The sequence below is a fragment of the Schistocerca cancellata genome, chromosome 2, assembly GCF_023864275.1.
Source record: "Schistocerca cancellata isolate TAMUIC-IGC-003103 chromosome 2, iqSchCanc2.1, whole genome shotgun sequence".
Lineage (NCBI taxonomy): Eukaryota > Metazoa > Arthropoda > Insecta > Orthoptera > Acrididae > Schistocerca > Schistocerca cancellata.
Window position 1 is genome coordinate 1,151,473,227 of NC_064627.1, and position 27,581 is coordinate 1,151,500,807.

General features: G+C 42.9%; 1 protein-coding gene across 1 annotated transcript in view; it reads right to left on the reverse strand.

Moving 5' to 3' along the window:
- Positions 1 to 27,581, reverse strand: part of LOC126161286 (cytochrome P450 9e2-like) — an 88,198-nt gene that overhangs the window by 36,131 nt on the left and 24,486 nt on the right. Inside the window, exons 3-5 of the mRNA XM_049917025.1 lie at positions 21,235 to 21,372; positions 20,594 to 20,799; positions 15,383 to 15,575 (exon numbers count right to left, since the gene is read on the reverse strand). Coding sequence (XP_049772982.1) covers positions 15,383 to 15,575; positions 20,594 to 20,799; positions 21,235 to 21,372 — 537 coding nt within the window. The remainder of the gene's footprint in view (positions 1 to 15,382; positions 15,576 to 20,593; positions 20,800 to 21,234; positions 21,373 to 27,581) is intronic.

Below are 27,581 nucleotides of genomic sequence, written 5' to 3' on the forward strand. Positions count from 1 at the left end.
CATTCGGAGACGTGTACCCATGGAGGCCAATCAGCTGCTGATAGTGCCTGCATACGCTGTACATGGTACGGAAACAACTGGTTCTCCTGTAGCACACTCCATACAGTGACGTGGTCAACGTTACCTTGTACAGCAGCAACTTCTCTAACGCTGACATTAGGGTTATCGTCAACTGCACGAAGAATTGCCTCGTCCATTGCAGGTGTCCTCGTCGTTCTAGGTCTTCCCCAGTTGCGAGTCATAGGCTGGAATGTTCCGTGCTCCCTAAGACGCCGATCAATTGCTTCGAACGTCTTCCTATCGGGACACCTTCGTTGTGGAAATCTGTCTCGATGCAAACGTACCGCGCCACGGCTACTGCCCCGTGCTAATCCATACATCAAATGAGCATCTGCCAAGTCCGCATTTGTAAACATTGCACTGACTGCAAAACCACGCTCGTGATGAACACTAACCTCTTGATGCTACGTACTGATGTGCTTGATGCTAGTACTGTAGTGCAGTGAGTCGCATGTCAACACAAGCACCGAAGTCAACATTACCTTCCTTCAATGAGCTCTAACATGGAAATTAAGCGTTTCCGGACACATGTCCACATAACATCTTTTCTTTATTTGTGTGTGAGTAATTTTTCCTGAAAGTTTGGCCGTACCTTTTTGTAACACCCTGTATAAGAGGTTTTTTGTTGACTGCCCTACTGAAGCAAACGTAATTTCGATGTATTGCTCACGCGCTGCCTGCGATATAAAACATCTCTGCTGCAATAGAATTGGAGGTCAGAGCAATGTCGGCAGCAGTAATAATCGCTCGCTCCTACAGAGCGGTCGCAATAGTTCGTTCTTATGGAGCAGTCGCAATAGTTCACTGCTACGGTGCAGTCGTAGTGGCTCAACGCTACGGTGGGGGACAAGAAAGGAGCCTCCACGAAGAGTATGTGAATGCAATACACATACTCGGGCGTCCCCTGGGCGGTTGTATACCGGCTGATCCTTTCACTCCAGAAGCAACATGACAATCCTACAGAAAAGGACCTTATCAGGCCCAGCACTGACGATTATCTCTGTAAATATTGAAGGCCTGTCTGCATGCAAAGAATGTCTACTACAAGACTTCTGTCAGAAAGAGAAATGTGACGTCCTGTGTCTACAAGAAACTCACAGAGATAGCACACTCAAAAGACCCAAGATAAACGGCATGCGACTAGTAGCTGAAAGGCCACACCGACAGTATGGCAGCGCAATCTTTACCAGGCCAAACATACAGATCCTTTCAAGCAGTATAAACGACATCAATGATACTGAAGTGCTAACCATTGAACTTAGTGACTGCACTGTTACATCAGTGTACAAACTACCAACTGTGGGCTTTTCCAGCTCCAACGTAAACAATTTTAATAAAGACAGAATTAATTTTGTAATCGGTGATTTCAACAGCCACAGTACGCAGTGGGGCTACCAAGAAGACGACGACAATGGCACGGCTGTGATCTGCTGGGCCGAGCTAAACAACCTAAAACTGATACATGACAACAAACTGCCTGCTTCCTACAACAGGGGCAGATGGGGGAGAGGTTATAACCCGGACCTCATCTTCCTTAGCCATCAAGTAACGGCCCAATGCTCAAAAGGAGTTTGCTCACCAATACCAAACACCCAGCACCGTCCAATAATGTGCCAGATCACATCTGTTGTTAAACCCCATAGCGTACCTTTTCGCCGTAGGTACAATTTTAAGAAAGCAGAATGGTCAACCTTTCAAAACCTCATGGAAGAGTCTGTAAACAACCTACCACCTGAACCAAGATTCTATGACTATTTCGTGAAGGCTGTGCAGTGGTGTTCCAAGCAATCGATCCCTAGAGGATGCAGAAGCAATTATGTTGAAGGCCTCACGCCAGAATTAGAGGACCAGTTGCAGCAATACCTGACACTGTTTGACGCAAACCCTCTATCCGCGGAAACTATCACTGCGGGCGAGCAGCTAACCGAGTCACTAGCTAAAACCAGGAGAGAGAAATGGCTGAGGACAATAGAGGAATTGGACATGAAAAGGATCAGTCAGAAAACCTGGACACTCCTTAAACGTCTCAACAATGACCCGACTTTCTCTCCAGGACATGCTCCCGTCACAGCCGACCAAATAGCCCACCAGCTTCTCAAGAATGGGAAACCCGACACCAAAATCAGGAAGTCGGAGACCAAAATAGATAGGATTGAACACCAAGAAAATTCAACTCTGACCACCCCTCTCACAATGGCAGATCTGGACAAAGCCATAGCGAAATGCAAGCTAAGGAAGGCCCCGGGCCTGGACGAGATTTTTGTTGATCAGATTAAACACTTTGGTCCCAACGTTAAACAATGGCTACTGAAACTGTTTAACAATTGCATGGAAACATGTCAGATTCCCACAATCTGGAGGAAGGCTAAAGTTATTGCCATTTTAAAACCAGGCAAAAATGCTGATGACCCCAGAAATTTCCGACCCATATCACTTCTCTGCCATATCTTTAAAATCTTTGAAAGAATACTCCAGGATCGCCTCTCCAGTGCCATAGAACCCTACCTAATCCCCCAACAAGCAGGTTTCCGCCCAGGGAAAAGCACTACATCTCAGGTAATTAACCTCACGCAGCTGATTGAAGACGGTTATGAGAACCGGAAGATAACCGGTGTCGCCTTTATAGACTTGACAGCCGCATATGACACCGTCAACTTACGTCTGCTAATGAAGGAGCTGTATGCCATTACCAGGGACTTTAAATTCACATCCACAGTTAGAAGTCTGTTAGAGAACCGTAGGTTCTCTGTGGAATTCAAAGGGATGCATAGCAGATGGCGGGCCCAGAAAAATGGTCTCCCTCAGGGCAGCGTACTGGCACCTTTACTTTTTAACATATACACCAACGATCAACCACTGCCAGCTGGTACGGAAAACTATATCTACGCCGATGACCGTGCTATGGCCGTACAGGGTGACTCCTTTGAGGATGTTGAGACAGAGCTCACGGATGCCCTAGACATGCTCTGTCAGTACTACGCCGACAATCAACTCAAGCCGAACCCTAGCAAAACACAAGTTTGCGCCTTCCATCTCCGTAACAAGCAGGCATCCCGTAAGCTGCGTGTCTTCTGGAAGGACACACTCCTCGAACACTGCGTTAACCCCAAATACCTAGGAGTAACCCTAGACAGGTCTCTGACGTATAAACAGCACTGTATTAACACCAAAATGAAGGTGAGCGGCAGAAATAATATTCTTCGGAAAATAACGAACTCCTCCTGGGGCGCAAAGCCAGAGGTAGTGAGGACCACAGCACTAGCAGTTTGCTTCCCAGCAGGCGAATATGCAAGCAGTGTCTGGTACAACTCTACTCACGCTAAACAGGTCGACATGGCTCTGAACGAGACCTGCAGGCTCGTCACTGGATGTCTGAAACCGACGCCCACAGACAAGCTCTACCACCTTGCTGGGATTGCACCTCCTGCAGTGCGAAGAGAAGCGGCAGCCTATAGTGAAAGAGCGAGGGCTGAGATGGCAGAGAGCCACCTCCTCCGCAAAACTCAGCCAGCCGCCAAACGCTTGAAATCTAGACGCAGTTTTCTCAGAGCAACCGAAGATTTTAGCGACCAACCTGGATCTAGGGTGGAGAGATGGAAGCGGTCGGGAGAAGGGCACTGGATGGAACCAAAGGAAGAATTGGCACCAGGCTACGATGAGGACTGGGTGGTCTGGAGATCACTAAACAGGCTACGCACGAACACTGCACGGTCAAGAGATAACCTTCTGAAGTGGGGATATTCTACTACATCTCATCTCTGCGACTGTGGAGAGGTGCAGACGACCCAGCACATGTATAACTGCCCTGAATGTCCTTCACACTGCACTTTAGAGGATCTCATGTTGGCAACCCCAAATGCTGTCGACGTAGCCCGCTTATGGGCCAAATGCCTATAACATTTTGTTTCCGTGCACACATATTTGTATATATATATTTATATGTATATTTTTTCATATGCCTGTAATTAATTTTTTTCTGTGTGCTATTCATTTTTTTATATTCCTGTATCCATGGTGCTTCTGACACGAATTAAAAAAAAAACCGCTACGGTACAGTTGCTAGCCGTGTAACAGCAACAGCTGTCGCCGCTTGTGCAGCGCAGTTCATTGCCATGTAGTGTAAGGTAAACTTTATTGTTCTTCATCGCCATGCACATACTTAAATTTGTTGTCTGACATGATAATACGAATTTGTTTCAATCTTTTGGTGATTCCTCAGAACTAATTAAGTCAGGCTTGTAATGTTCAACTTTTTATGTAATGGTTTGTAGGAATGTTTTCAATAATAAGGTTTTTCAGAACATAATTTCTTACCAGTCATTTACCTGAATTTAAATATTTTACAAATTTTCCCACATCATAGTCATGTGTTGTTTAATAATCAGAGGACCAGCTATGCAGCTGTGTCAACAAGCAAAGTCAGTTTTTTTTCTAATAATGCAAATCTCAGAGAAATGTTGTTCAGTAGTAGTAGATAGGTCAGCATTGCACTAAGCTGTGCCATTTAGGAGCGGATATATAGACAGCGTTATCCGGTGACACCATTATGAGGTAAGAATTTTTCAGCTTATTCAGGTTGATTTCACAGGACCAAGACGTAGCGCTGCTTAGGTCCAAAATTTATCAGTTTTAATTCTCAATCAATTTTGTACTGGAAATTTTTATATACGGGAAGATTACAACTGAAATGGTGCACAAGTTACACACACACACACACACACACACACACACACACACACACACACACACACTTATTTACAATGAACACATTACTGCACTGGCCATCAATAAATCCTTAAGGCTTCTCTTAAACTGAATTTCATTGGTTGTTAAGCCTTTTATGGCTGCCGGCAAGTTATTGAAAATGTGTGTTCCTGAATAATGCACACCTTTTTATACAACAGTAAGTGACTTTAAATCCTTGTGAAGATTATTCTTTTTTCTAGTACTGATCCCATGCATTGAGCTGTTGGTTTGAAAAAGTCATATATTTTTAATGACAAATTTCATTAAGGAATAAATATATTGGACAGCAGTAGTTAGTATCCCCAGTTCCCTAAACAGGCTTCTGCAGGATCCTCTTGAGTTCACACCACATACAACTCTTATTGCACTTTAGCTTAGCTTGATGAATTACCCCAAAAAATAATCATATACGACATAAAGGCAAGAAAGTAAGCATAGTATGCCAGCTTTTTGATTTTCGTATCTCCTATGTCTGACACAATTTGCATTGCACACAGAGATTTGTTAAGACGCTTCAGCAGTTCTGTGGTGTGCTCCTCCCAGCTGAATTTATTATCAAGCTGTAATCCCAAGAATTTAACTCTGTCCACTTCTTCTATCTGCTGCTCATTGTATGTTAGGCATACACTCGTGGGAAATCCCTTACAAGTTCTGAACTGCATGTAGTGTGTTTTTTTCAAAGTTAAGTGGCAAAGAATTGGCTAAGAACCAGTGATTAATGTGCACAAATATTTTATCAGCCGATCTTTCTAAGACTTCGCTTCAATTGTTATTTATTGCAATGTTTGTATCATCAGCAAACAAAACAATTTTGGCATCTAGTAATGTTACTGATAAAGGTCATTGATATACACAAGAAAAGGTAACAGCCCTAAGATGGAACCTTGTGGGACCCTATATATCATTAGTTCCCATTTAGATGATGCCTGATAGCTTAATACATGTCTCTTTCCTAGTAACACCTTTTGTTTCCTGCCAGAGATATAAGATTTGAATTTTGCAGCATTTCGTGTTACACCATAATATTCTAATTAATTTAAAGGGATATTGTGATTTACACAGTCAAATGCCTTTGACAGATCACAAAATATAAAAGTTGGCTGCAATTCTTTGTCTAATGAATTAATTACATTTTCACTGTAAGTATGTACACATGTAAGTACACATTTTAGCCTTCTCAATGTCAGAACACTTTAGAAATCCGAACTGCGACTTTGACAGTGAGTTATTTGTGATAAAATGGTTAAAAAGCCGATTGTACATTACCTTTTTTAAAATTTTTGAGAATGCAGACAAAAGTGAAACTGGGTGTAAATTTGATACTATTTCTTTATCTCCCTTCTTAAACAGTGGCTTAACTTCAGCATATTCAACCATTCAGGAAATATTCCACTGATAAACGACTGGTTACACAGATAGCTTAATATGTTACTTAACTCAGAATGACATTCTTTAATTAACTTTGTTGATATTTCATCATACCCACTAGATGTTTTTGATTTTAAAGATGATATGATGGACATTACTTCTGCTGGGGTAGTGAGGGTCAAATTCATATTATGGAAGTTACTTGAAATGTCTGGTCTGAGGTATTCCGTAGCAGCATCTACATAACCTAACAACCACATCGTTAAAAAGTTCTGCAATACAATACACATCTGTCACTAATGTATCATTTACTCTTAATGCTATCTGTCCCTCTTAATTTCTGGTTCTACAAGTCTCCTCCTTCACTATATCCCATATTGTCTTTATTTTGTTATCTGATATGACTATCTTTTCCTTGTAATATACTTGCTTTGAAGTCCATATTACAGTGTTTAATATGATGCAGTATTTCTTGTAATGTGCTATAGCATCAACATCAGAACTGTTTTGGATTGACAGATACAGTTTTCTATTTGTTTTACAAGATACCTCTATTCCTTGAGTAATCCATGGCTTGTTTGTAGACTTTGCTCTAACTTTGGTTAGTTTTGCGGGTAAACAGCGTTCAAATAAGGTAAGTACTTTATTAGCAAAATTGTTATATTTTTCATTTGTGCCATGAGCACTGTAAACGTCATTCCAGTGAATGTCTCTGAGGAGTATCCTAAAGTAATTAACCATCTTGAGCTCAGATTTAACAGATTTTATATCCTGTTCAGTATTAACATATAAGAGAAGGAACTGCATGTCATGGTCTGAGAGGCCATTGGCTATCGGTTTTGTAATATAATTTTATTCATTGGACTTTTCTATAAAGATATTATCAATATCTGTTTGTAAGTAATTGGCTATCCTAGTGGGGATCTTCATAGTGGGAATTAAGTGGAATCATAGTGTTACTAACTCAAATAAGTTCTTATTGGGAGAGTCTTTAAGAAAATATACACTGAAGTCACCCTCAACCACCCCATCTTTGTTTTTGGTTATTAAATGGGCCAGTACAGCTTCAAGGTGGTTTATGAACAGATTAAAGTTACCTGCAGGTGCGCAATATACTCTTAATAGTATAAAGGATTTTTTGTGGCATTCTACTTCTGTTGCACATGCTTCGGTATGCTGTTCTAGGCAAAATTTATGAATGTCTACGTTCTTAAATTTATGACAGTTCCTGATGAATGTGAAAATTCCTCCTTTCTCCATTTTTGCTCTACAAAAGTGAGATGTTAACCTAAATTCTATAACACTTAAAAGTTCTATACTAGTGATAACATGATGTTCAGAGAGGCAGATTATGTCAGCTGGGTTTGAGGACTCTAATTCATCTATGCAGATAATTAATTCATTAAACTTATTTCTCAGTCCTCGAATGTTTTGAAACAATAAAGATAGCTGACATTTCACATTGACTGCGTTAAAACTGGGTACAGTTGAAATTTCTGCTGATTGTTGAAAATTCTTAACCTATAGCTGTTTATGCTGATGTAATAAGCTAGAATTATGTTTTTTGGTTTCTTTCTCAAACTGAAGGTTTGTCTCAGTCGTAACGTGTTTTAAAATTTGGTTTCTTTCTGTCCTCCCTACCCTAAAAAAGGGTCTTTTCTGAACCCTATAACCACTGGTATTCTATCACGTATGACAGTGCCTCCCCCCCACCCCTTAACTTTCCTGCTATTTTCACAGCCAGCCTTTCCTGTTGAGGTGAAGGCCATGCCTAGTATAATCCCAGCTATTGAGAGAATCAACAGGAACCACACCAATGTGTGACTCTGCACCCGACATTAGCAACCGTTCCAACTCCAAATCAACTCTCTTGATGGAAGAGTTCTCATGAGGTCGGTCATGGCACCCAAGAACAGATACAACCTCAGCACTAGTATGCTTCGATGCAGATGCAACCTTTGCCAGGTCACACTCTATACTTCACCCAGGATCTCTGTCAATATTATTACCTGCCCCACCCGCTGTAACCACGGTGTCTTCCTCAGTGAAATCATTGCAAAGTTATTCTAAATCCTCTGTCACCTGCTGCAAACCAGCACTAGGTTTAAAAAATATTGTGACCTGGATTTCTGATCCTAGTTCATCCTGCAAAAGTTGGCCAACACCACTTCGATGGGAACTACCTAACAACAACACTTTCTTTCTCTTTACTGATTTCCCTACATTCTTACTTGGTTAGTCTAACCACCTTCCACACGGAGCACGTCCGTATCTCAACACTGACTTCTAGTATCAGCCGTACGCAGTTGGCGTCAAGTATATGGGCCTGAAGATGACGTCGTTACACCGTTGAAACTAGTTGCCAAAATAAAATCGACACCTTAAATACAGCTGGAGGAATTTCTTCATTTTTAATATATATTCCGTAATGGTCCAGCTCCTGGAGCAATGTTTTGTGATCAACACAATCCAACTCCTTAGTTAAATCAAAAAATATGCCTAGCGTTCGAAACCTTTTGTTTAACCCATCCACTATCTCACAGAGATAAGCCTTTTAAACCCGAACTCTTCATTTGATAGCAAATCGTGTGATATATAATGATCAGTTATCCTTACACACACAACCTTAAGCAAACACTGATGGAATAGAAATAGGTTCAAAATTGTCTACATTATCTCTTTCTCCCTTTTAATAAAGCGGCTTCATTATTGAGTACTTTAATCGTTTAGGGAACTGGCCATTCCTAAAGCAAAAATTACAAATGCGGCTAAATACAGGGCTAACATGTGCAGCACACTACTTTAATATTCTGCTAGGCACTCCACCATATCCATGAGATTCTTCAGTGATTTAAGTATTGACTCAATCTCCCCCTTCTCCGTATCACAGAGGAGTATTTCAGACATCCATCTCGGAAAGGCATTTGCCAAGAGAGTTATAAGATTTCCTGTGAAACTAAATTTTTCTTTAATTCACCAGCAATGCTCAGAAAATGATTGCTAAATACTGTACATATATCTGATTTGTCAGTAACAGAAATATTTTTACTACGAACTGACATTATATAGTCGACCTTGAATACCATGATCACCTACTACATTTCCTTCTCTTCCTTTTCCTACTATCGAATTCCAGTCACCCATGACTATTAAATTTTCGTCACCGTTCACTGTCTGAATAATTTATTTTATCTCATGATACATTTCATCAATCTCTTCCTCATCTGCGGAGCTAGTTGGCATATAAACTTGTACTACTGTGGTAGGTGTGGGCTTCGTATCTATCTTGGCCACAATATTGCGTTCACTATGCTGTTTGTAGTAGCTTACCTGCATTCCTATTATTTTATCCAACATTAAACCTACTCCTGCATTACCCCTATTTGATTTTGTATTTATAGCCCTTTATTCACTTGACCAGAAGTCTTGTTCCTCCTGCCACCCGAACTTCACTAATTCCCACTATATCTAACTTTAACCTATATATTTTCCTTTTTAAATTTTCTAACCTACCTGCCCGATTGAGGGATCTGACACTCCACGCTCCGACCCGTAGAACGCCAGTTTTATTTCTCCTGATAACGTCCTCCTGAATAGTCCCCGCCCAGAGATCCGAATAGGGGACTATTTTACCTCCGGAATATTTTACCCAAGAGGACGCCATCGTCTTTTAATCATACAGTAAAGCTGCATGCCCTTGGGAAAAATTACGGTTGTAGTTTCCCCTTGCTTTCAGCCGTTCGCAGTACCAGCACAGCAAGGCCGTTTTGGTTAGTGTTTCAAGGCCAGATCAGTCAATCATCCAGACTGTTGCCCCTGCAACTACTGAAAAGGCTGCTGCCCCTCTTCAGGAACCACACGTTTGTCTGGCCTCTCAACAGATACCCCTCCGTTGTGGTTGGACCTACGGTACGGCTATCTGTATCTCTGAAGCACTTAAGTATCCCCACCAATGGCAAGGTCCATTATTCATGGGGAGCACCATCACATACAAAATTAATATTGAAGTCACCACATGTAACTAATTTCTGGTACATTCTATAAAATGAATCAAGAACCCTCTCTAGCTTGAGCAGAAATTAGAAGTTTAGTTTCACTATATTCAACTGCCCCTGCTGAACATTCAAATATCTGTTCAGTGCAGTGTCGTGATACATCTATTGGCTCACATGGAATACTGTTTTTTTAGGTACATGGTCACTCCCCCACCCTGGAGGGAACTCCTTGAAAAACTTGAAAAACAGCCAACTAATCTGTATGCTGGTAAAGGAAGTCTCTGAATTGTCAAATTATTTTGGTGGTGCTCTGATATACCAATAATCTCAGTGTCAACATCTATAAGCAGTTCACTGACTTTATCTATAATACTTGTTATTTTGATGAAATATGCTAATTCCTTCTCTACTTGGAAACATTACGTCCTCTGAAGGTGAGCCCTTAGTTAGAGGGCTTTAAGCAGGTTCACCTATCAGCTGAATTCAATCTACAAAAGGTGCAGCTCTAACACCAACTCCTATAGGAATTTTTCGATGAGTGATCTCACCACCACCCACTACACTGTCACATATAAGCTTTGCCAGCCTCCCCTTCCCACATCTACCGAGGTGCATGCCATGCCCAGTGAAACCCGATCTACTGATGGACCCAACTGGCATCACTGAGATGTGACCCATGTCCTCTGCTATCAGTGTCTTCTCCAACCCCATGTTAATGCGAGGCCAACGACTACCCCGAAACAGTTGCACGAAATGCACGTTAGTGCCACCAGTTTGAGAAACTATCTTTACCAGGTCGCCACATAAATCGTATTGCCGTCCCTATCAACACTATTCCATGCTCCACCCACTATCGCTATCTGACCTTCCTTCGTAAAATTCGTGCATAACTCCCCTATGCTGTCAGTCACCTGAGGCAATCCTGCACTAGGTTTCACAACGCTGGTGACCTGGCAATCACTCCGCAACACTTCCTACAACTGCTGGTCCACACCTCTACCGTCAAATCTATGGCACAGATCTTACTCTCCTGCTCCTCTGTCAACTTCTCTCTACTACAGATTCTGCATTGCCAGGAGAGTATCTCGCTAGAATGCCCACTGGCTTCCCCACTGCACTCTCCCCAATGAAAATACTTAGAACAAATCCCACATCGTAATCCACTACTCACAAACCTACGAGAGAGCCCACACTTCTCACTCATGGGAAAATTTTACAGTTAGTGAAAAAAACTAAATGTCTACGTTACGTAAGTTCAGTTACACCAGTAGAACTATTTATAGAACTAACAATAGCGGTGTCCAAATTCTCTCTCTACTTAAAAAGCACCTACTTTTATTTATACTACTAAACCACAAGTAATACCAATACCATCGAAACTTCACAAAATTATTAGGTAAAACCAAAAATTCAAGCGGCCATTGGGACTCTCAACGAAGTTAAAACAGTGAATGAAAATTTTACTGACATATTTCACTAGAAATAATAAGAAACTTCATCTGAGAAGTAAAGCACGAAATTTACTAAACGAGTGCAACGCTCAAAAAACTAAAAAACACAGCGATCGAACGTTCCCAAATGTTTATTAAATCGGTATTTCGCCCCAAACAGCAGGAACCGCAGCTGAAAACTATTAAATTTAGTAACTGTCTAACAGTGCACAAATAACTTCGTCAGTACTTAGCTTTGTAACCGCTACAGCTGCAACTGCAAGCCGCAAACTGTAAACACACTCAGCGCGTGAGGCTTGGACGAACGACGTAAGCACACTCGCGAATAACAGACCACCCGAGTCAATGATACAGGAAGAAAGTCTGAGATTAATGAACATCCACTAATGAGTTAATTTTACAGCAAATATTAGTATGTCCAGAATGTGGAGTGCATGATTTCCATGCGCCACAGCGCCAACGTCCAATTCCAACTATGTCCACCAGGTGATTCACAGTCTCACACACCTGACCAGAAGCACTGCACTTGTTGATGAGTCAACACGAGCTTGGACAAGAGGAGCAGGGCATTATTTGTGGAGCTCTGTTATCAAAACAACAGTAATGCCGCAGCTGCACTTCGAGAATATCGCCGGTTGGAAGGATTACGGAAGGGTCCTCTTTCTCCACATGCTGTGAAGAGCATGATGAAGAAGTTCGATTCACTTTGAGAACTGGGCGTCGCTTCAGGAAGGAGGCCGACGACCGGTTGCACCGCAGGTGGCTCCTGATGAAATCGCTGTCGCTACAGCAGACAGTGCTGCGGGCAATTCCCGATCGCCAGGCAGTTGGGGTGCCGTGTCCCGACAGTTGAACATCCCGTGGTCCACTGTGCGGAAGGTGCTTCGAACGATTCTCAGCAGCTTGCACCACAGGAAGCACAACAACATGTTGACTTCGCTCTCCTCTTTCTCGCAAGGATTGAACTTGACGAGCGGGACCATGCTCCGGACAGACGAAGCTGATTTTTCTCTGAAGGGTGAGGTGAACACACAGAACTGCCGAATGCGGGGCTCTTCACCTCCATTCATTGTGCATGAAGTGTTTCAGTCTGGTGAACGTGTCACCATATGGTGTGGCTTCACGGCTGCATTGATCATTGGTCCATTGTTTTTGGAACAGGATGGTACTCAAGGACCAAAGACGTGCAGTGTGACTGCGAAATGCTTCGCCAGCATGTCATAGCTATCTGTAGGAGAGAGACGCATTGACCTCAACAGTTTTCATGCCATATGGGGCCCCACCGCGCATCGCTCCTGAAGTTCATCTGCTTCTCCGGAACATATACGGAAACGATCGAATTATCGGTCGATCACCTGATCTCACTTCCAGTGATTTCTGGTTGTGGGGCTACCCAAAGAACATGGTTCACCAGGGGAACATTCGCACGTGTTGTGATCTGTAGCGCAGCGTATCAGAAGAGATAGCTAGCATACCTGCGGACGTGCTTCGTTCTGCTGTGCAGGTTGCACTCCTGCGCTTTCAGACTCGTCTGGACACTGATGGGCGCCATATTGAGCCCGATTTGTAGCAGCAGTGGAATCGGTAGATGATGATTTGATGTACCGTAGCAGCACATTACAAGTGTTTCAGTTGAAGAGATTTTGCATTATTTCTCTTTCCCATGCCCTTGGCATTAACGCTACCAAGTCTGGTCCCCGTAGAGCAATTAGTTTTCGTGTTACAACGTCTTAAATAGGGAAAGTTTAATTATAATCACCGGTATTATTAAAAAATTAGCGAGGTGCGAGTAGGTCGCGCGCAGTGGGGGTTTCAGGGTTTCGTACAGACTTCATTATGTGTGCGGACGGACAGTTTACCCAGTCTGGAATCGAGGATATTGACGATTATTGCCAGTTATCAACGTTGATACTGCGAGACATCTGTGCCACGGATTCCAAGACTTTCGAGTATGTTTTAATTTTAAAAATGCGAAAAGAAGTATTTCATGATTTTAAATCAACGGGAATTACTCTATAGGTTTTCATTAGTGAGTTTTCGAGCATCAAAATAGGCGACATAAATGACCAATATTTTTGATTGCACTGTCTTAAAACTTTTACGCCGCCACGGGTCCATTGCCCTTAAAATGTGACATAAATTTGAACTTGATACGGCAAATTTTTCCTTAGAAAATGGGGCTTAATATAAGGACAGACAGTCAGACAACTGATAAAAACGACAAAAACATCTCCTTTCGTGTCGTATAGTTACATATTAACAATTATCGAATTATTTCCCTACTTGTACTGTGAAACCTTGGTTCTTGCCGAATTTCTTGATCCTAGGTCAATAAGAAGTACCCTATCGGTTTTGAAGGATGAGTTTTCGGGTATCAAAATATGTGACACCAATGACCGTATCTTCTAAATGAACTGACTTACAAGCTTAAAATTTTACGCTGTCAAGGGATCATAGACTTTAATATGTGACGTAAATTTGAGCGTGATGCGTCAACTCGTTCCCGAGAAAAAGGTTCTGAACAGTCGAACGGACAGACAAGAGTTGTAGACAGACAAAGCAATCCTGTAAAGGTTGCGTTTTTACAGTCTGAGGCACGCAAGCATAAAAATGGATGTATTCCGCAGATCGTGGTCGTGCGGTAGCGTTCTCGCTTCCCGCGCCCGGGTTCCCGGGTTCGATTCCCGGCGGGGTCAGGGATTTTCTCTGCCTCATGATGACTGGGTGTTGTGTGATGTCCTTAGGTTAGTTAGGCTTAAGTAGTTCTAAGTTCTAGGGGACTGATGACCATAGATGTTAAGTCCCATAGTGCTCAGAGCCATTTGAACCATTTGAAAAATGGATGTACGGTCCACATTTCTTCTTAAACCACTGGACCGATTTCAACAAAACTTGGTACACATATCCATTACTGTTAGGCAATAATAGCTGTAGGGGTAAGAACTACTTCCCTATCATATTTCTGGAGATACGACGTCATAAAAGATTCGTGGAAAACTGCCGCATCATGCATGATATTTAAATTTACTACATTTGTGCTACTATCTCTATTCCTAATAGATTTTGCAGACAGTTTACACACGTGCCGCTGAACGTATCTACACAAATATATCATTGTACGATGCATAATGCAAGACGTAGACACACATAAACGCGTAAAAACATTCCGCGTCATGCACGAAGTTTTAATACATTTTTTATTTACCACTAAGACACTCCTATAGTCGAGTCAACTTAAGGAAATTCACGACACCTGAGAATGCCTTCGACAGCATTCAAAGGCAAAGCACAAACGGCTTTAGGGCTATAAAGAGGCGTTGCTGTAGGTAAGTTGACAAAATTGCGTTGTAGACTCGTCAAGCAGCTGCGGGCAGCGTAGAGAAAGTGTACACTACAGACACAGTTGATCTTTTGCTTGAATTTCGAATAAAAAATTGGCAAAATGAATACCCGGCCAATTCTCGGTTTTTCATATAAAGCTTTAGTTAATCTTAATTACCGGCAACAAGAACATGATACCATGAGTTTTTGCCGGATTATAGCAATAATCAGGCAACGGAATGTTTAGATGCACTGTAAATTACCGCGGATGACTACAACAAAAAAACTACAATCATATTTTTTGTGTGATGGTTGTATCTAGAAATGGAACAGAAAATACATGGAGCATTTAAAATGTAGGCTGAAGCAGAGCAATTTTTTCTGTCGGCAGCATCAAATACGTCAAGCAAACATCTAAGAACAATGATGATCTGCACTTACGTTTTCCTTTGGGTTCAGTGCTTCCCTCCTTGCCCGCTTCTTCTGAGTTCAGTTCGCCACGACGCGCCTGCATGAGCAAATGGATGACGTCGGGACGAACGATGCCTTGCTTTTCACGGGTCTCGATGGTTTCGATAACCATGGATCTGAAGAACTCTGTTGCACTCCGGTCGAGAAGCGGTATTCCTAGAAGCTACCAAAAATAAAATACATGAGTTTCAGTCAGAGGGCAAAGGAAATTGCTGACATACACTACGCGATCAAAAGTATCCGGACGCCTGGCTGGAAATGACTTACAAGTTGGTGGCGCCCTCAATCGGTAATGCGGGAATTCAGTATGGTGTTGGCCCACCCTTGGCCTTGATGAGAGCTTCCACTCTCTCAGGTATACGTTCAATCAGGTGCTGGAAGGTTTCTTGGGAATAGCAGCCCATTCTTCACGAAGTGTTGCACTGAAGGGAGGTATCGACGTCGGTCGGGGAGGCCTGGCACGAAGTCGACGTTCCAAAACATCCCAAAGGTATGAAACTTGAAACTTCCTGGCAGATTAAAACTGTGTGCCGGACCGAGACTCAAACTCGGGACCTTTGCCTTTCGCGGGCAAGTGCTCTACCAACTGAGCTGCCCGAGCACGACTCACGCCCCGTCCTCACAGCTTTAATTCCGCCAGTACCTCGTCTCCTACCTTCCAAACTTCTAGGAACATCCCAAAGGTGTTCTATAGGATTCAGGTCAGGACTCTGTGCAGGCCAGTCCGTTACATGGATGTTACTGTCGTATAACCACTCCGCCACAGACCGTACATTACCAAGAGGTTCTCGATCGTGTTGAAAGATGCAGTTGCCATCCCTGAATTGCTCTTCAAAAGGGGGAAGTAAGAACGTGCTTAAAACATCAATGCAGGCTTGTGCTGTGATAGTGCCACACAAAACAGCAAGGGGTACAAGCCCCTTCCATGAAAAACACGACCACACCATAACACCACCGCCTTCGAATTTTACTGTTGGCACTACACACGCTGGCAGGTGATGTTCACCGGGCATTCGCCGTACCCACCCCCTGCAATCGGATCGCCACATTGTGTACCGTGATTCGTCACTCCACACAACGTTTTTCCACTGTTCAATCGACCAATAATTACGCTCCTTACACCAAGCGAGGCGCCGTTCGGCGTTCACCGGCGTGATGTGTGACTTATGAGCAGCGCTCAACCATGAAATCCAAGTTTTCCCACCTCGCGCCTAACTATCATAGTACTTGCAGTGGATCTTGATGCAGTTTGGAATTCCTGTGTGTTGGTCTGGATAGATGTCTGCCTATTACACATTACGACCCTCTTCAACTGTCGGCGCTATCTGTCAGTCAACAGACGAGGACGGCCTGTACGCTTTTGTACTGTACCGTGTTCCTTCACGTTTCCACTTCACTATCATATCGGAAAAAGTGAACCTAGGGATGTTCAGCAGCGGGGAAATCTCGCGTACAGACGCGTGACACAAGTGACACCCAATCACCTGACGACGTTCGAAGTCCGTGAGTTCCGCGGGGCGCCCCATTCTGCTCTCTCACGATGTCTAATGACTACTGAGGTCGCAGATATGGAGTACCTGTCAGTAGGTGGCAGTACAACGCACCTAATATGAAAAACGTGTGTTTTTGGGGGTGTCCGGATACTTTTGATCACATAGTGTACGAAGTGTGGCTCTAAAATAACGGGATTATTGTTGTAACAAATTTTATTTCAAAAAGACATTTAGTTTTTGTCACCTTCAATATACTTCCTTCCTCTGCCCCTACAACATTCCATGCGAATTCCCCATTCGTGGAAAGAGTGCTGAAATTCTTCCTCTATGGGCTTCTTGGCGACGCGTGCCGCTTTTCCTTTCACTGCTTCAACGGACAGAAATCTTGTTCCCTTGAATGCAGATTTGACCTTGGGAAGTAGATGAAAGTCATGTGGCACTAGTTCAGGTGAATAAGATGTATGTTCTAACACTAGGATGCTCTACCTGACTAGCAACCTCTCAGCAGACAATGCAGTATTAGTGCATTGTCTCGGTGCGGAACCCATGAATGTTTCTTCGTTTCTTCAACGATTCGGACCGGTTTTCTCTTGTTTTCTTATGGAATTCAGCAAGAACCTCAAGCTGGTAATATTGATTAATAGTTTCACCTTCAAGAAACCAGTGAAGATACACAACTCCGTGAATATCGAAAAAACAATCATCATCGCTTTGACTCTTGATTTGCCTATTCGATTTTTTTTTTTTTTTGACAATGCATGGATTAGCTCTTAGTTCCTGGATCATAAGTGAAAAACCAAGATTCGTCACATGTTATCACTCTTTCCAAGAAATTAGTATCACGAGACTTCTGCAATTTCCCCGACGTATTTCTTCTGATTTGCAGCCGGATCCCATCAACATTCTGCCACGATATTTTGGCCCAGAGACGTTCGGCCATCCTGAGGTGAGCAGACGAGATACTCACGTGAGGATGACCGGACTTACCGTGGCAGAATGTTGATGGGATACCTTCAGTCGTATTCAAATTGTCAGCACAAACATTTTCAATCGACACTTTTTGTCAATGTTGATGGGATATCTTCAGTCGTATTCAAATTGTCAGTACAAACATTTTCAATTGATACTTTTTGTTCGATAGTGAAAGTTTTTCAGCACACACGTTTCTCATGTTAAGTTGGTTATGTAAAATTTGCCTTACGCACTCTTTATCAAATCCTACAGTTTCAGCAATCGATCGAATACTGAACTCAAGGACAGATGGAATCACATTACCTACTTTTTCGATATTTTCATCCGTTTTTGATGTTGAACTGCATCCTGGGCGTGAGTCATCTTCAACGTCTTCTCAGCCATGTTGGAAACGTTTGTTCCACTCAAAAACTAGCGTCCATGATAAATTCTTCGCCATACACTTCTTTTAATAAAATATAATTCATGTGAAACCACACGACAATTCGTTGCTCTGTTATTATCATTTTTCCGGCAGAACAAAAGAACAGCTCTTACAGAAACGAATGCCACTGCCACACTGGTATGTCTACAGACACCAAAGTTGTAACAATCGACTCACAAGGAACCCCTCTAATACGAGTTCACAAAAGGACAATTATGTTTACGGCGTTCTACGCACCACATACTGTCTATAATTCAGCCTCAATATTGACTGCTAATGGTAACGTGGGATGGGACTGGAGGTATCCATTGGTGAGCACAGCTTGAGGCTACGGAACTTAGTTGAACTGCTTAGCCGACGAGTAACTCACAACAGTGCTACAGTGCTAGTGATGATGCAAAGCAAAGGAGTGGCAACGATAAAGCAAAGGAAACATTACATTATATGTGCAACAACAGTTCCCGAAGTTGACATTTCGTCGCAAAGGAGCCCAAGGAATTTCAGAGTGAGCAATAAATGGCAGATGAAATATCTGCGTTTCTGCAAGTTGAGTCAGTAGAATGTGTGGTGCCGTGTACGATCCACAGTGCAGACAATATACACGAGGTGTACAATGATGACGACAGTTGCTTAACAAGCGAAAGTCGAGCCATGTAGTTCATCAACCATGTCGGGAAGGGAGTCACAAATCCCGTCTCCAGTGAAACGTAGTAATGGACAATCGTTGTCCAAGGAGAGGATACTACATATAATTACGTATATTAAAGATCATCCGTAGCATAGTAAAAAACAGTTATGAACAGTCCGCAGTAATATAACCGTGTAGTGCATAAGAAGAAGTACAGACATTCAAGGTGGGACAAGGTGCACTTGTTACAAAAACTTGTGTTTTGCACGTTTCAGTGATTCTCGATACAATTTACGGTATGTGGATGATAGTGGCCTACTACGTTATGCACATCAAAATGCGCGTGACATAGATTACAGTGATTTCAAGGGAAGCAGTGGATGGTTGCATAACTTCAAACAGTGCTACAGAACTGGAAGACTTGAGATGAAATTTCAAACAAAGCGTCAACATGACAATGCACAGCAAACTGCGGAATCGGTCCCAAAATTTGTAGAGGATGTAAACAAGCTTATCCTGTCGTTCAGTAAGGAATTTGTTGTCAACTCCGACCAATTGGGATTTAAAGAGAAAATGCATATGAAAGGAACCCTAGAAGTTAGACGTACCAAGAGACTTGTATCATGATCAACTAACATCCATACCTTAACGCGTTAGTAGAAAATTATGCCAACTGTTAATGTGGATGATAAATTAGCTGAAAAGTTATTTATTGTGCTGCGTAAAGTTAAAGGTGCTCTGCCTCCTATGATTTTTGCCTCTTGTGCGTGATCTTGCGAGGACAGTAGAGAATATTTACGTCACAGCAAACAGAAGTGGGAAAAGTTGACGTAAGAGAACTACAACTATGGCATGAGCACTGCTTTTGCACAATAGTTGGTCAAAATAACTTGCTTTTGCTTGATTTATGGGCTGTGTATATAAATCATACTCCTTTAGAGCAAACAATCCCTCCTGAAATGGGCGTGACATTGCAGTTTGTACCACCTGGAAACGCTGGGCAAATTCAGCCTCTGTGTGTTTGATATTCCGTGCCTACAAAACATATTATTGCACTATCTGCCGTTACGCTTCAAAGGATAGACAGTTTCACGATAAACTCCACGACAGACTGTTTCGCATTAGCTTGAATGTCGTCACATTCCATCAGTTCTCGTCACCCCGTTACACCAATACGATTCTCTAAGAATTCTTTAAAAGTGGATACCTAGCTGTGAACATCCTGTACGATTTGTAACTCGGAAGGAGTCTGCCTCCGATCTTGTGACTCGTTATTTTTCACTCTGTATTCATGGTGCAAGGTACTGGTTTGTTTCTGAATGTTGACGACTTCCGTTTTGTGAAGGGTAACACATGCAGCCCATAGAACGTTGATCCCTGCACCTCCCGGACCCACATTTTCTGTCGCCCTCCAGATGCACATGGTGAGTCATTAGCAGCTAATATTTTTTGTGTGATAATTGTTAACACAACAATTTCAAATGAGCCTTACGAAAAGACTGAACATGCGACATCGCACTCAAGTGATTCCTTGGGAGAAAGCTTACGCTTCACACCTATTGCTCATTAACATTTGTCGTAAGCGTGCTTACTTTGCGACGGCATCAGTCCAGTTATTTTACAGCCACACACGACGTACAAAGCAGTGTGGTGTTCATTCTCACCTGCATGAGTTTCGGAGACAGCAGATAGCCGACGGCCGTCAGTTTGATGTTTGTGAGCTCGCGGCCCATCCGGTAGAACGAGTTCTGCGGTTCCGACAGCGAGTCCACTTTGACACCGAACGCTGTGGTTGCAATGACGTCATTAGTGACGCGTGTGAAGAAGTCCTTCATGTCCAGTGTGAGCAAATTCTCCTTCTCGGCGGAAACTTCAACAATAATGTAAACACCATGGGGTCAACATTTTCACTGTTCTTTTTGCAGCTGAAATAGAATGTCTTATCATTTCAGTTCATTCGTGTACAAGAACACAATTTTAAGTCCAAGCACTATTTACATTTACGACCGCATAACAACGTAGATTACCTTTAAATTGGCATCATCAGCCTCGAGGCACGCACAGCGTCGGCTCACGAGATTCTGTAGCACCTCTAAATGTCACTGATGTGTTTTCAATCTCACAACTACCGTCTACATTCTAAGCAACTAATTCCAGCTTTTATTCACTGGGTTATTATAAGAAACGGCTGTAGACAGACCCCTTATAAATAGTAAAGGAGATTCGCGTTGCATGACATGCCAGACCAAAGAACAGTGGCCGCATGTCGTATCGGGCATCCAGCGAACGCAAATAAGGTACTCACCTCCGTAATCGGCAGTTTGACCGTCTAAATAAGCAATGATCTGCTGTCCAATCTCTGTTATCAGCATGAACATATTCTTCATTTTCATCGTAGTAAAAGCAGGGCTGAGCGTAGTTCGCATATCATGCCATTCCTTTCCTGAAAGTAGAAGGCAGTAAACAGGGTGTGCATTCTGACAAATGTTCATTTATTAAACGATATAACATTCAGACAGCATATTTTACTTAACGGGCTCATGCACTTACTAAAATTGTGGGGTGATGGTAATAGGAAAAAGTGACTGTCTTAGATCCTCCTATAACCTTTATTTTCTCTTTAGTTCATAATTTGGTGTAACATACAAAGTATTGTTTTGTATGTCGTTGAGGGATATGGCCTTACTTGTTACTATTTCCAAATAACTACGTTAGTAAAATGCAAAGTAAGTGTACGATCGTTGTGGCCGAGAGGTTCTAGGCGCTTCAGTCCGGAACCGCGCTGCTGCTACGGTCGCAGGTTCGAATCCTGCCTCGGGCATGGATGTGTGTGATGTCCTTAGGTTAGTTGGGTTTAAGTCGTTCTTAGTTTAGGGGACTGATGACCTCAGATGTTAAGTCCCATAGTGTTCAGAGCCATTTCAACCATAAGTGTACGATCGGTACTCTTTTTCATAAGAAAACAAATTGTGCATGGAGTTGTTTATTCTTGTTGATTCCAGTACGTAAAATCGAATATGAGTGCCAGATGCTCGAGCACTTGGTTTATCCTGTTCGCCACCAAGGGAATGGCCGGAAGTGGACTGAATAAATACAGGTCCAATGATTAGTTGTAGCAGCGAGGAATCAGCACTGCCTGGCCACGCATTACTGCCGAGAACTTAAACTGTGACTTCCAAAATATTTGCCAGATTTACTACTATTATCACGCGATAAACAGATATGGAGCGGGACATGTGAGAAGACCACGATGGTAGAGGACCACTTGTGTTTTGCACGTTCTGACAGCCAGCGTACTCCATGGGCAGGGAGACCGCAAGTACTTTACTTGAATTTTGAGGTTTTACTGGCGAACGAGACGCTAAACCCAAACACACAGAAATCCTCACAAACACATAAGAAATAGAGAGAGTAGCAGTAATGCTCGCTAGGTAAAAATTGCGTCCAATATATTTTCGTTTCAACATGTTCTGTCTTCCATTTAAATGTCATTACGGTCATTTTATCGTCTGCCACTCTTGTTTCTACTCGGTCCTTATTTTTTCCTATCTCGCCTAGTAATTTCCATTGTGGCCAATGAACAGCCTGGAGTTTTTGAGTAGTTCTGATATTAAGAACTCAGATCCCACTCCACCATTCAAAACTGGTATTAAATACTAAATCTAAACTTCACGTATCATACAAATTGGAAACCTGATTTAGAAAACTTTATTTAGTCTACCAGAAGGATCCCAGGCCATATTTAATATCCTATTTATCTGTTTCGATGTCCACCCGGCCGTCGTCTTCCACTACCCTGCTTACAAAAAACCATGAAGTGGTTCTACGATTTCATTCATGATTTGTACCACTTTCTTTTCGCTGCTTTGATGATTTTACTTTTATACACACTTGAAAAGCTACTGTATTACGTATTGCTCGTTGCATTTTGTCTTAGTTTTTTATGTTTCATCAGCATGAGTGAATGGCATTGTCAAAGATTCACGCTCCATTGTTGATGGTGGAATGGTCCTCTGTCACATTTTTTCGTTCGTTGTAGAAGTTTATCTGCCCTCCAGTCTAATAGCAAGATCTGATTTGTTCTACTAAAATTGTATCCCAGTTGAAATAGCTGTAAAACTGTTCTAGGACTGCGGAGAACAAGTTAAATGGAATCTTCATGTTTAGCCTTCTTTCACTTCTACTACATGACGTATTCTAATCAACGCCGTAGCACTGATGCATATATTCTGCGTAATAATGACGTAGGTTCAATAAATTTTTATATCAAGGGCTATTAGTGCAGATTTTGTCACAAATCAGTAAAAGTCTTCTTAGGAATCTATGAATCTGAGAGAAATTGGAAATCCATAAAATGCAATTACCCGTTTTATACGTAGGTTGGAACCTAAATAGTGGCAAAGCCGCTGTGGAGACACTAAGCAATGGACTCTACTATTGTCGCTGACAGCACGAGTTGTTGACGTAGCTGCCTCACCTCCGAGCAAATGGACTCGCCCGTCCCACGTCACCGGAGTGCGCACAATCGAAGGAAACACAGTCACTTGTGAGCGAGCGGTCTAACGTAACGGTGTCACTGTGTTTTCGAAACAGGAACGACGGAGTTGGATCAAGATTGAATGTGCCAGAGGCCGTACAGCACGACAGGGTCATCAAGGTCTTCAAGAAGCGTGCGGGGAATCGGCACTGCCGTACAGAACAGTGGCACCTTCAACGAAGGTCGGCAAACTGTGGCAGACATGCATCGGGCAGGTCGTCCTAGCGCCTCTGAGGAAGAAGTCCGTGCTGTTGCCGAGTTAGTGGACAGTGATCGACGCCATACGATTCGCGAGATCGCCCACAAAACCAGATTAGCGCATACGACTGTGTTTCGCATCCTGAAGGAACGCCGGGGCACGCGAAAAATTGCATCACGACGGGTTCCTCATGACTTGACGGAAATGCAGAGATGGATGCGTTACGAAGCTGCTCAAACGCACTCGGAACGCTGTGAGCGCGAAGGAGAGGCTTTCTTACGCCAACAGTGGATGAGACGTGAGCCATATCATACGAGCTAAAACTGAAGCGCCAGTCCAACAAATGGCTTCATTATGGGTCGCTGCGAAAGTCGAAACTGCGTCAGAGCACCAGTATGGTGAAAGTTATGGTGATCCTCGTGTACTGCTGTGATGGTGTTATCCTAACGCATTACCTTCCTCCACGGCAGACCGTCAATGCACAGTATTACTGTCCGTTTTTGGAGCATCACCTGCGACCAGCTCTGCGAAAGAAGTGGCGACACTTTCTGCGCAACCCACCCACCATTTTGCACGAGAATGCGCGGGTGCCTACAGCGCAAGCTGTGGCTGCTCTGTTCGGTCGATGGAACTGGGAAGTACTGTTCCATCTACCATACTACCCGGACTTAAGTCCTTTTGACTTTGATTTGATTCCGAGGATGAAGGAACCACTTCGTGGCATTCGCTTCAGAACTGTTCCAGAGATTCGACAGGCAGTAGGCCGCTCCATTCGCACCATGAACAGAACAGGCTCTGCTAATTGTATACTAGGCCTTCCACATCGCTGACAACGGGTTCTACATAACGTTGGTGACTACTTTGAAGGACAGTAACAGGTGCAAACATGTAACTCTTTTGTATCGGTTGTGAATAAGTAGTTGCCACTGTTTAAGTTCGAGCACTCGTAATTTCATTCACAACTTTCAAATTTTTTATTATAGTTTATTCACTTCAAAAGCCAGTTCTTTTCTTTGTGATTGGTACAGGGTGTCCCAGGAGAAAAGATCAGTATTCAGGGACGTGACAGGAGCGACCATTAGAAACAAAATGTCTGGTAAACATGGGCTTTGAACCCATACCTTAAGAGCTGTGAGCACTTCGCTATATACTATGAAACAAATCTCTTCTACTGCAAGCTCTTTGCTTTCCATGTTTTGAGAGGAGGTAGTATGGATCAAAACAAGAAACAATTGTCGAGTAAAAATTGGCTCTAAAGTGAATACCTTAAGGGCTATGAACACGTGCCCAGTAGAAGACATTAGAGTTAAAATCTTCTGGGCTCTTATGCCCGTCATACTTCTACAAAAAATCGACTTTTCGACCCCTCTGCTGGGATCTTCTTCAAGATCTTGTGGTGTCCACGGTAGATTGCGAACTGCCAAAGCCCAGTGTCGCCTTCTCTCATAAAGGGCAGATTTCGCGCGCTTGTGCTGGAGAAGTGGGATTATTGGACAAAAATCTAGGGCTACCATCGGTTGGCCATCGTCACTGGATAGTAAGAGAAATCTTACCGCACATGTCAAAGAAGGGGGTTACTGGCTAAAACTCCTGTGGCTACCCCCTGTGGGCCAACGTCACTGATTAAAAAGCACTTTTCTCGGACCGATGCTGGAGAAGATTTGGTTAAAATTTCTCCTGCTGTTATCGGTGGTCCACATCATTGACTAGAAGCGAAAGAGGCAGAGCATGAGAGGGGAATGTTTATCCAAACTATTGTTGTTGACAGGGGTGGCTTCCAGGGCACTGTGTGTGTCGCTCGCACGCCGCAGCCGCGCATTCTCTTCCTGGAGCACTTTGGAGCTCACCAGTGATACCTTCCGCTGACTTGAGGCGACTTTCTACCGTCACCCTCCCCAGTGCTCGACGGTCGCCGCCCGTCAGCACACGATGTCTGCCAGGACTTGGTGTAGGTGCGGTTGTTCTTCTGCGTCTTCACTTCACAATCAAATCTTCAGCAGTCGACTCGGACAGTTTCAGAAGGGTTCAATTGTCCCCCATGAATTTCGTACTTAGATGACATTCAATGATTAGTCCACTTTGGAAATCACTGGGCTCTCCCTGTCTAGTCTGCTGTTAGTGTCTCTCTATGACAACGCAGTACTGCCCGCCTCCTTTTATACTGCCCTCTCGCAGTATCTAGTGGCCAATTCAGCAGTACATAGGGGCGTCCGGATAGCCAGGTTGACACAGTGTATACTAATGTCTACGCTGTACAAGTCTTCTCACCTTTGCATTACTGCTGCAACATATATCCATTTGGACCTACTTACTCTCTTCAAACTTCGTTCTCTCTCTGCACTTTTTATCACTACACTTACCTCAGTTACCAAATTAACTACATCTAGGTGCCTCCTGAGGTATCCTGCCAAAGTGTCGCTTCCTTTTATGAAGTTGTGTCACCAGACTCTTTGGTCCCCGAGTCTATCTTACGTCTTCAGTAGTTAGCCCAGCTACCCATCTAATCTCCAGTAGTTTCTGTAACTCCACTAGAGTGTCTTCTCTTGTGGAAGCCGGAAACGGTGGAAAACAAGCGAGCAGCCTCGCAATGAAGAGACTGCAGATGTTACTCGCTATGTGTTTCTCTGTAAATGGATCGTCAGCCCGTGCAGAGCCAGCAGTCGAAAGAGGAGGCTCTTTAATGACATCATCAGATCGCAGCTACTCGAGTTATCATATTCAAAAGTGTAATAACAGAAGCTATTCTTAGCTGTTACAGTATAATAGAAAGAGTCGAACAATAAAGAGTAGACTTCAGCGACTTGGATGAACGGAATTCATGTCTTCCATACGCACAGTGCATAACGTTTGAGTGAATGCTGATAAATATTTTCATGCTCCTCCGGCTATGTTCGTTGATATTCGACGTTTATGCGGGAGTAGCATCTACTTTACAACAACATTTTCTCAGTCAGTATAAGTCTGTACTACGTAAGTTTCGCTTTGTGCTCACCCGCATTTGTTTCACTTCTTGGCTCTTTCTCACACGTTCTGTTATTGTCACTGAAACTACACAATTAAGTAGTAGTTCAATCATAAAAAAACAGTCAGTTTCATATGGTTTCTTTGCTTCCCTCTCCGCCTACTGTTTCGCGCTATTAGGTTATCGCACTTTTTAAGATCTGTCAGTGATTCTGGTAACGGAATAGCATCCTGAACATTGGTGAACGACGAACAATATTGTTCGCATTAAACACTTCTCTCAAAAAGTAACACTACATCACACTCTTCGTCGCTCATTCAGTCAATAAAAGACTAGAAGATTTTTTCAACTAACAGCACTACTGCAGCGCTACTGGCAATCAGAGAAGCAACACTGAATGGAATGATGGAATGCGTGCGTTTAGCAATACGCGTATAGTTAAGCAACACAGGCACGTACTGGATACATTAAAAAATCCTACATTGGGTGAACAAACACATAGCGAAATCAAGTTAATATTGGCCGCCTTCACAAAAGCAATGCAAATTGACACAGATGTTCATATGTTACTGATAAAAGGCTGCTGTTGGATTCATTACAAAACAGATGTCATTTTCAGTTAATGCTGGTATTCCGTATAGCGACTGCGAAACTAAGGTGTACAGTTCTTCTTATCACTACCAGAGCGTCCGTTACCTTCGCTGCACAAATCCGGACACTTAGCAGCATCACAGGCGAAGGTATACCCAGTTCATTAAGCGTCAGCTCCCTTCTATAAACCATATTTGATTTGGACATGTGTATTACCCAGCGCAGATATGTCGTATAAAATTTCAGATCACATACTAGCCATAAGCAGGCACAATACATGTCGTAAACCTAATTTATTTCCAGAGGTAATCGTCCTCCAAAAAGCGCTGTTGTATTTCGATATTAATTTACGAAAGTGTGATG